This window comes from Stegostoma tigrinum, chromosome 1, assembly GCF_030684315.1.
Source record: "Stegostoma tigrinum isolate sSteTig4 chromosome 1, sSteTig4.hap1, whole genome shotgun sequence".
In the NCBI taxonomy this organism is placed as follows: Eukaryota; Metazoa; Chordata; class Chondrichthyes; order Orectolobiformes; family Stegostomatidae; genus Stegostoma; species Stegostoma tigrinum.
In genome coordinates this window covers 127,244,058-127,255,345 of record NC_081354.1, presented here as the reverse complement: position 1 = coordinate 127,255,345, position 11,288 = coordinate 127,244,058, and the positions used below count along the sequence as shown (strand labels likewise).

General features: G+C 37.9%; 1 protein-coding gene across 2 annotated transcripts; it reads left to right on the top strand.

Moving 5' to 3' along the window:
• Positions 1 to 6,267, top strand: LOC125462581 (follistatin-A-like). 2 transcript variants are annotated; one of them, XM_048552804.1, is made up of 6 exons: positions 1 to 244; positions 1,473 to 1,664; positions 2,076 to 2,294; positions 2,748 to 2,975; positions 4,056 to 4,283; positions 5,552 to 6,267. In XM_048552804.1, the coding sequence occupies exons 1-6, from the start codon at positions 160 to 162 to the stop codon at positions 5,650 to 5,652; spliced, it is 1,053 nt and encodes a 350-aa protein (XP_048408761.1). In that variant the 5' UTR covers positions 1 to 159; the 3' UTR covers positions 5,653 to 6,267. The 2 variants fall into 2 exon arrangements, with proteins under 2 accessions (XP_048408761.1, XP_048408836.1); XM_048552879.2 differs by having other exon boundaries at positions 2 to 244; positions 5,573 to 6,267.
• The last annotated feature ends 5,021 nt before the right edge of the window (positions 6,268 to 11,288 follow it).

Sequence of the window (11,288 nt, the reverse complement as noted above, 5' to 3'; positions counted from 1 at the left end):
CATCAGAAGACCGCCCACCAAAGAGACCAGCCAAGACCCCTTTCAGCCAAAATATTTAAGAGTGACTGCATTCACAGATTGACGTTCATTCAACACAGCGATCGGACTTGACTGGTGCTCTCAGATCAGTACTTAGCTGCGGTGAAATTGCGTGCCACAATGCTAAGGATGCTAAACAGCAGAACAGCGTCTCTCACCATTTCACTTTTTATCTTCCTCACCATTGGAGACCAGCGAGTGCAGGGTAAGTTAAAGCAGTTTGGAGACCTCTTCTCTGTATACATTTGTGGACATGGCTCTTAGTTTCATGTTCTGTTTGGTCATGTGCCTGCATGTTATTTTCTCGAGTGAAGATAAAGCCCAACGCTGATTCGGTTTATCCTTTACTTCTACTCCAAACTTTTCAGATCAAAATACGATGTAGCACACGTGTTTGTGTACTCAATTCACATTTACCAGAATGTGGCCGTACAGAATTAAAGCAGGGTGCAATTTAGCATTATCTCTGAGCAAATAGTTAAGCATAAATAGGATGTGCTGGGATCCTGATAGTGAAAGTTTACTCGATCACTATTCAGTTAGAAGCAAAGGGGAATTGCTGATAAACAAAACGCCTCATTGATGTTGCAGATGGATCGAACATGTAAACGTCCGATCGAGCTGTTAAATGTTGCTCACATCGGTAACACCATGCGACTGAAGCAGGATTAAGAAGCGAGTATGATAACTGGGTCCAATGGAAATTATTGACTTGTGTGATGTTAAATTTGCCTGTTCTATATTGCTACCTCAACAAAGTCTCTTCCATGTAACTGAAAACTCGATATACAGTATATATTTAGATTGATATCAGGCGGTATCAACAAGAAGTCTAGACTATCCAGAAGAGGCAGCAGAGTTCAGGCATTTTTGGAACGAGTTAATACTACAGAAAATAGACTATGTTTCTATTCCGGAGTGACTGTATGAATAGATTTTTAAAAATCAACGGTTAACACTTAACACATAACCGACGCCGTAGGTAAATACAGAATAAATACAGACGCTTGTCGAATTGTCAACCAAAGTTTGTTTTCGCATGAGTCTGAGACAAGTAGGCCGCCAATCATTTATTTATTTCGGATTTTGCGCTCTGCGTTTTCGCTGTAAGGATGAGTTTTGGCAGTTTTTTTTGTTCCACCGCACGCGTTTACAGTACTTCAGCCTGCGCTGTATTGGGTCAGAGCCAAGTAACTTTCCAAGTGGGACATGTCACGATTCAAAGTAGGCACAAGGTAATGGCAGAGAGGTGTACATTTCAGGGGCAACCCGGTTACTGTCCATGGCGGGGAAATGTCGGTGGTTTTAAGCTCCTCGGTTCACCCAGACTGAGACGGAAAACTTTGAAGTAAACACTCGTGTACCGTCAATACACAGCGCACGTGTTGTGTCTGGAACGGTGAAACTGACACTGCTCTGACTGTGTGTTGCAGCTGGGAACTGCTGGCTCCAGCAAGCCAAGAACGGCAAATGCCAGGTTCTTTACATGACCGGGGTCAGCCGCGAAGAGTGCTGCAAAAGTGGAAGGTTGGGCACAGCATGGACCGAAGATGATGTGCCATCCAGTACCCTTTTCCGATGGATTATCTTTAACGGTGGAGCCCCGGGTTGTACGCCTTGTAAAGGTACAGATTTCACTCGGTCTATCTGATTCGGAACTGTTGGTGCTCATCTTCACTGGATCCTGCAAGGCCTATTAAAGTTTACAGATCGCTCGCGAAATGATTCTAATGCGCGTTTGCTTTGGCTAATCACCCACTCGGTCTCGACTCATTGGAGTGAACTGCTTCAGAAAGACTCGCTGGATTGTCATGGCTTTCTAAGCGGTTTGTTAAGATGGCGACTGAGTCTGCGCTGTTTTATCAAACCTTGCATTAAACATCTGGAAACAGAAAGCTTATAAAAATGCAAAACGTTCTGTCATAAATTACTCAGTTCAGTTAGTAAGAATGGGCATGTAACTTTACATTTCGAACATTATATTGATGCATGGAAGCAATTTCCACAAAACTCTTGTCTTTCTTTCCCTGTAATAGAAACCTGTGATAACGTCGATTGTGGTCCAGGTAAAAAGTGCAAAATGAACAAAAAGAATAAACCTCGATGTGTCTGTGCACCCGACTGCTCCAACGTCACTTGGAAGGGCTCCGTTTGCGGCACAGACGGGAAAACATACAAAGATGAATGTGTCCTGCTGAAGGCGAGGTGCAAAGGGCATCCCGAACTCGAGGTCCAATATCAAGGCAAATGTAAAAGTATGTGTGCAACAAGTACATACTCAATAACACGATTCTGCAAGGGACGAGCCGCTCGCTTAAAGGATGTTTGCATTCCATTCTCTCCTAGTGCGAACTAACAGATTGTTCAACTCACTTGCAGTGTCTATTGAGTGATTCTCCACACCGCCCGCATTTTAACTTTGAATTGATTTGTGTTCAGAATAATTTCCCCCACATTTTGTTCCTAAATTAAATTGCGTTCAGTAAATGTTTGTAATTGGGGTAGTATAGAAAGTGGATTATTCCACCGCCATTTCTTTATTGTTCCAAATCCTCGCCTATTAAATAAATATTGCAAATTTAAAAGTGATCTGTGTTTACTATGAACACTAACTTAAACCTCATAAAATCAGACGATTGTATTGCAGAAGATTACTTCCAGTAGTGCTCACCTCACTTTTGTTTTTAATTGCTGTCTTTGTTTTACAGAATCATGCAGAGATGTCTTGTGTCCAGGCAGCTCTGTGTGTGTGGTAGATCAGACAAACAGCGCCTACTGTGTGATGTGTAACCCGAGGATCTGCCCTGAACCTTCGAGCCCCGAGCAATATCTGTGCGGCAATGATGGGATCACGTACGCCAGCGCCTGCCATATCAGACGCGCCACCTGCTTGATGGGCAGAACCATTGGAGTGGCGTACGAAGGGAAATGTATAAGTACGTACACGATACCTCACAAAGCGTAAACTGCAAACCATTACGAAACAAGTACAAATACAGCGTGGGATGAGTTTTCTTTTTGTACGTATAATTGGAATGCAATGGATAAATGTCAAAGCAAACCTAATGAAGTACATTGGATATTCGATTTTGAGCTCTAAAAAGCACATTTGATATCGCTTATAGAAGCATGTAGAGAAAAGATCATTTTTGCTAATCAACAGAATTTGTTATCGTGTCGTCTGAACCTATTCTTAAATCTGAGAAATGAAATTGTCAATCATGGATTTTTTTTAAATTTCCAAGATTATTTTAATTTTATGGGTTTACAATTATAATTGCAATTGTAGAAGACTTAAAGACATTTAACGTTTAATTTCCCATCTGGGGCTGTCGTATTTAAAAGTACTTTAGCAGATTCGTATGGCTTCGCCTACTCCAATGTCCAGGATTATTGCATTACAGAAGAAAGATTCAGAATTGAATCGTTCCAATTGTGGCTTTTAACCTTAAATTATTTGTTGCAGGGCATTTGCCTAATAGCTTCAACCTATTCCAAATTCTTCAACAACCAGATTAGAAATGCAGTCTTAATGTGTATTGGAGTGTATGTTTACTCATGTGGACTATGACCGTTCAATGATAGAAGCAAATGTTACAGCTCTGCTAATTGGTTTAAATATTATTGGTAGTTCAACTCATTCATGTTTAGTTTGGAACACATTTCTCAATTTTTTTTAAACTATTGAATTATACGTACAAAATGAAGGTCTTTAATTACAGATACTTAAATATAATGTTGAGTGCTAGCATCAATGACGGTCTTTAAATATGTTTTCTGCTCTTATGTGGAAAAAAAATCCATTGACAAATCTATCAAGCATGGTGTATTGAAATCTCAACAATGAATATTGTGAGGGTTGTAGGTTAGTATGGTTTTCATTTTGAATTTTGTCAGACAAATCGTTGCAGTTGAAGAGTTTAAATTTACTTTCTGGTCCAAACATTTGACTGTATTGTCAAAGACAGAATGAATCATTCTATTCATAAATATGATTTTGGGTTTATCTTTTTCAGAAGCCAAATCCTGTGATGACATACAGTGTACCCCTGGAAAGAAGTGTCTCTGGGATAGCCGGCTTGGCAGGGGTCGGTGCGCTGTTTGTAATGTATGTCAGGGTGGACGCTCAGATGAGCCAGTCTGTGCCACTGATAACACCACGTACCCCAATGAGTGTGCAATGAAAAGTACAGCCTGTTCCTCTGGCACCCTCCTGGAGATCAAACATACAGGATCGTGCAATTGTAAGTAAATTTTATCCCACAATAAGATTCACTGTTTATGCCAGGTTTTATGTTATCAGCTTTCCAAACATTTTGCTGTACCAAATATAACCTTGTCAATTGTACCTATCAAACAGGGAATATGCATGCCTTTCATGCTTCTATATGAACAGTGGAGGAACATATGCACTGTGTGCTAGGTTTAGCCAGACAATAAATTTGTTAATGATAAGCATGTTTAAGATTTTGCCATATGTTGATGATAACAGGATACATCTATTTCCTTCCCCTCCCCACCATCAACAGTTTCAATAAAGAACTAATGAGTAATTAGGAAATTTGACACAAGAATTTGTGAGATGTGTGATAGCAATAGTACAGGTACCTTCCCCATCGATACTAAGAAAGTATATCTGCCCATTCATTTATGTTCAATCTCTACATTTCATTGAGATTATTGCCCACCATTATCCATTCTTTCCATCTCTGATATCAGCATGTTTATTAAATGCTGCCAGGATTGATGTAACACAACTATCTTGTTTTATACACAACTCTTTAACTATTGTACAATTTTTATTTGGAAATGGTGTGCGCTGTTTTTCCCCTTGAGGGAGTATGTCTAATTGAGGATCTCATGATCGTGGTGTGAAAGTAAATGATATAATATTTCATAAGACATAACTAGGCATCAGAGTGTATCTTGCTGTCACTGTAGTTAAAATTAGTTTTCTTAAAAAAAAAGCTGCAATGAGTTATAATTGTTTGGGATTCATTGCTAAATAAATGTTATAGCTAATAAATGGTGAAGGTTTTTTGAACAACCATACAATGGGTCCTGAAGCGATTGCTGTCCACATTGAGAGGAAGAAATCATCAGGGATTATAATGCCATGATAGTAATAGATTGGAGTATCTATTATTTTTGAAGCTGATGCGTCCTTATCAATAGTAACCTTCCAAAGGCTTCACCACAGTTGTTCTGTATTTTAAAGCTATTACAATAGTTGATAGGTTTTAATCACTAGCACTGAGGAATGCAATGGATGAATACAATGTCAATTTAGAACGCAAGAACACTTCTATGTCATCCCAGGAAACTGCCATAAAGCCTGATCATTGATTCTTCAGAACACACTGCAATATTGGTATTATGTAAAATTACTTCATAATAACAAATGATGCAATCTACATTCTTGTGCCATGTAAGAGACTATTGTGGCTATCCAGAGAGATTTGAAAACATGCACTGAGGTTCTGCGCTGTTGTGATCCTTATTCATACAACAGCTACCATATATTCCCCCATAGCCATTACTGAAGAAGATGAAGATGAAGAAGATGAGCAAGAAAATAACACCTTTCCTAAATCACCATTTCCGATTTGGTAATTTCCTTCACCTTTGGAAGAGGAAGGAGTCGCTGTACTTATTTGTAAATAAGTGTACGCTTATTTATTTTGAAGAAGTATACATAGTTATGTCTAGTAGATTTTTATTTATACTGTCATGTTTTATAATTTATGCATAAAATTGGTTAACTATACCTGTTTTGGAAATATATTCGTCAAGAGAGCAGTGTTATCATTAATTTATTGTGACGTATGATGCTTGTAAAATACACTCCTTCATGCAACCTGTAAATTGCATTATGGTAGCTGTAAATGTGGCTGGTCATTTTCCTTTTGTGCTATGAATTTTTAGTTACGTTGCCTGCATGTTATACCTGGTATATTTATTTATTGGACTATGTTACACATTAATGTAAATAAAGCTCCAGATATTGTTTACAGCGTGCCATATAAGTGACCAAATGTGCTGCGTTTGGAACTTGTCAACTTGAAATGTTCTGCAGCTGCGTGGCTGTCAGATCACTTTCTGGCCGCATGTAATCTGACTGACTTTAGTGGTTTGTTTCTCTAAATGTTTTAACATAATGCAAATATTTCAGGGTTTTCATTTTGCTTAAAGTATTATGTTGCAGATGCAATTTTATATTTTCGAACATGACAGATTTAAATTCATCTAAATATATAGTTTTGTACTTTTTCTATCATGTAAATGTGCAATGTATATAAAAAGTAATAACATTGATTTGTAAATACATAATGAATAACAATAAAAAAACCAAGAATTTTCATTTTATGCTGCTGTTCTGTTTATATTATACATTTGAATGAAATAAAGTCTTTGCATGAAATGAAACAAAAAAATTAATTTCTGCAATAATAACCATGCTTATTTTACATGCCATTCACAAATAATATTGAGTCGACAGAAGGAAACATATGGGCATTCATGCTATTCTCTAAGATTTGGAGCAAGTTGTTATCTTTCAAAATCTTGCACAATTTCTGTTCTCCTCATTCAGAAACCTGTCTTCCAAGAGCATGTATCCAGTCAATGTACATTTTCATCATAAGCATAACCAAGTCACATGGTTATGATAACAATAATCTTTGCAGTTGGTGGATGCAGATCTCTTACTACTTACATTCACTTCTCCAAATAATACTATAGAACTAAAGTTATGTAAGAATGAATTATTAACATGGCAGAAAATGCAAATATAACAGAAAAAGACTGTCAGATTATCTGACAATCTGTAATATCTTTCTCAATATTCAATAACCAAAATGACAGGCTGCATGAATTTACATGAGTGCAACAAAGGAACCAGCATTTTGTTTTATGATCCAAACTAGTCTCTTTTTGCCTTCCTTTCATTTAACTTGCCATTCCTTTCTTTGCGGTGTATTTATTTATCTTCCTCTCAAATGCATACTTGCAATATTTGTCAAATTTAAAAACTGATCAATTACTTGATTGTATCTGCTGAAATTAAAATGATATGGCTGCCATTTGGAATAATCTCACTATTAGAAATAAATAATTGTGTGACAGCTAATATCAAAATCATTAAAGAAAGCTAATAAACTTTTAGTTTATTTGGATGGAGTACTAACATGCGAATATTTTCCCAAGCATGTCTCATTTCTCAAGATACTTTAAAACTTAATATGTTCTTAAACTGTGTGAGTGTTTGTGCAGCAAAATAGTATCATCTATACTGAACCAACATTGTTGAATTATTATGGATTTATTTAAACAGCACAGTTAACATAGCAAAACATCCTTCGGTACTCTGTAATTTGACACAAAGCCATGTGAGGAAATATTTGGGCAGGTGATCAAATATTTGGCTGAAGAGTTAGGTCTTAAGCACTTTTTTTAAGGAGCATCAAGAACAAAAGATGTCAATTTTCATGTTTGCACTAAAGAAACCTGGCTGTAACTTACCATCACCTTTTCATCAATATCTCTAGGTTCTCAGATCATTTGCCTAACATCTAGTACTGGCGGAGCAGGAGTTTTCTCCATTTAAGCATTAGGAGGAACAGAATCATCACCTAAAATCTTTGTTACAAATTGCACGTTGTAACTACTGATACAATCCACTCTGACAACTGCTGAAGGCTGAATCAGACAGTTTGCATCCTTGTCATTTTTGACAACCAATAAAGTTCATGGCCACAAGTTGTTCCATCACCAACACTGTCTATTTTCATCAGTGTAACTTGGCTGATTCCACTCTGCTTCAGTTCATCTGCTGCCGAAACCTCACACATTCCTTTATTCCTCTTACTTTGACTATTCCAATACAGTACTGGCCAGTGACTCATGTTGTATCTCCTGTAACTTGAGGTAGCCCAAAGCTCTATGCACTAACCCTAACTTGCACCAAGTTCCATTCACCGATCACACTGTGCTCACACTGGCTCTTGTAGAAGAAATGCTTTAATTTAAACATTCTCATCCTTATTTCATACCTCTTCCATGCCCTTGTACACTTTTTCCTTAAAAACCGAAAGAATTGAGGATGCTGTAAATCAGGAAGAAAAACAGAAGCTACTGGAAAAGCTCAGCAGGTCTGGCAGCACCTGTGAAGAAAAAAATCAGAGTTAACGTTGCAGGTCCAGCTAGGAGGATGATAGCTGGTAATGGGGACTGTTAATGATTGGCATTAGGTCGTGTGTAACGTCAGGCTTTGTGATAATGAGGCCTGGTGTGTGGGGTAGGGGGCTGGGTCTTGGGAGAGTTTAGGCCATAAATTATTGAACTTGATATTGAGTCTGGAGAGCTGCAGGGTCCCCAAGCAGAAAATGAGGTGTTGTTCTTCCAGCTTGCATTGAGCTTCGTTGGAACACTACAGCAAGCCAGAGACAGAGATGTTAGCCAAGGAACAGGCTGGTGTGTTAAAGTGGCAGCTCACATCAACAGCTATTCACCCTCCTAGCCAGATCATTATCAACTCCTTTGTTTATCCAACTGATCTAGTCTCCAGGCTCTATCTTATCATTTACTCCCTACCCCATTGCTCTCCCCGTTTCTGCATATAAACCAACATGTTCCCAGCTGCCATCAAGTCCTAGGAAGGATCACTGGATCCAAAACCTTAACTCTGATTTTTTTCTTCACAGATGCTTCCAGACCTGTTGAGCTTTTCCAGCAATGTCTGTTTTTGTACCCTTTTCCTTGCCTCTACCATCTCTTCCAGCTCTACAATGCTCTAAGGCACTCCTTTCTCCTCAAATTCTGGATTTTTATGCTTTCCTAATTTATATTGCTCTACTTATCTGCAGTTGCAAACCTGAAACCTTTCTACCTCGCTACCTCTTTTCCACTTTTTAACATGCTTCCTAAAATGTAGAATTTTTTGTTGACCTAATATACGATCCAATATCTCCTTTTATGATTTGGTGTGGAATTTCACCTTATAACATCCCTGTGAAATCCTTTGGGGCATTTTATTACATCAAATAAGTTATATAAATACAAGCTGTTGTTGTTGGATAGAGAAGCAGACAGATTTAGAGAGGGAATTCCAGAGCTAAAGACCCAAGCAGCTGAAAGCACATCTGCCAATAGTGGAGCACATAACATCTGATGCGCAAAATTCCAGAATTGATTGAAAGCTTGAAGCAAGGTCAAATGCGACACCAACATTTTGAACAGTTTACTTCAATCACAAACTATTGCCAGAGAAGGGGCACATATACAACAGTCAGCAACATAGCTTATAACAAATGGGAATAAATGCTCTTTTTTAAAATTGAAACATCATTACATATTATTCTACTTTTGAAGTTGAGCTCCAACCTTTAAGAATACAAAATCTTTTAAGTCTAACTAGGTAAATGCTGAGGCCAAATTACGATTCCTTACTAAGATTCAAACGTGACTTAAAAAAAAACTGTATGTATAACAAGTTAGAGAGCGATACAGCACAGAAACAGACCCTTCAGTCCAACTCGTCCATGCCAACCAGACATTCCAATCTGACCTAGTCCCATACGCCAACATTTAACCCATATCCCTCTAAACCCTTTCTAGTCATATACCCATTCGTGCAATTTGATAGTTTCACAAATATATCATTTGGACCGGATTTTCAATACATTACTGTCATTCTGTACAGTAAATTTTAACAAAGGTTCCTCTACTAGCTTCATTTTAATTTAACTTTCTAAAAGGTGCTTTTAAATAGCTTTATCAAAATTGCTATGTATCTCGTAAGTTGTGCTTATGCCTCATGGAGATTTACGTCCCACTCCAAAGGCTTACGCACAAAATCCAGGTTGATACTCCAGAAATGTTGTCTTTTTGATGTGAAACTGAAGTCCTAACTGTTCTTTCAGGTTGATATCAATAATTCTATGGCACTCTTTCAAAGAAAAATATTCTCCATATATAAAGAACAAGAGGTAAATAAGGGCAGAGGAGAACCTTTTAGGTTAGAAACTAAAAAGGAAATGTGTATAAAGAAGCATAAAACATGAGTATGGTTCTTAATAAGACTTTTAGTTTGTCTGCAGATTGTCTGATTCAGGTATTGTTAGTTAAAGAGAAGTCTGAAATATTGGATAGGATAAACACGGTAAGGGGTGAAATATTAAGGGTTTCAGCATCATTGAAAGTTAATAAATCATAGGCTAGAATGTACCCAAGACTGCTCAGAGAAGCAAGAGAGGAATTATTGGAGCCTCAGATGGCCATTTTCCAATCCACTTTCACTCCAGATGCAGTGCTGGGAGATTGCAGGACTGCTAGCACTGTTTCGTTTTTTTTTAATGGATGGAAGGGAGACGCCAGTCAGTTTAAATTTAATTAACAAGGTGTAGAGCTGGATGAACACAGCAGGCCAAGCAGCATCAGAGGAGCAGGAAGGCCGACGTTTCGGGTTTAGACCCTTCTTCAGAAAGGGTCTGAAGAAGGGTCTAGGCCTGAAACGTCAGCCTTTCTGCTCCTCTGATGCTGCTTGGCCTGCTGTGTTCATCCAGCTCTACACCTTGTTATCTCAGATTCTCCAGCATCTGCAGTTCCTACTATCTCTGAAACAAGTTTAAATTCAGTGATGAGAAAGTTATTGGAAACATTCAGGAGGGTAGAAAAAGAAAGTAATTTGGAAAGACAAATTAATCATGGGAAGTCAACATGGATTTAATAATGTGAGGTTATGTTTAACAAACTTGGTTGGATTTTTTGAGAAGGTAAACAAAGCATGCCAATAAGGACAGAATGCTTGATGTAGTCTTTCTACTTGGATTACAGTACTATATAGTGGCACATGGGATCCAGGGGAAGATGAAAATTGGAACTAAAATTGGCTTTAGGGCAGAGAGCAAATGGTAACTGTTAATGGATGATTTTGTGATGCCTCGCTAATTACTGTGACAAGTTGCAAGATGCAATGCTAAATCCCTTGAATTTTGTGATTTATATAAATGAATTAGTCTTGAGTGTGAAGTGTGTGAGTGAAAAAGTCTTGCAGCAATATTAAAATTGGCTAGGTATTACTTAGTTAGAAGGAAATCTGTAGGCGCAGGAAGATATGAAGTCATTGAGTCATACAGGATGGAAACAGACACTTCGGTCCCACTCATCCATGCAAACCAAGTTTCCCAAATTAAGCTACTCCCATATCTCTCTAAACATTTCCTGTTGTGTCTTTTTTAAATATTGTAACT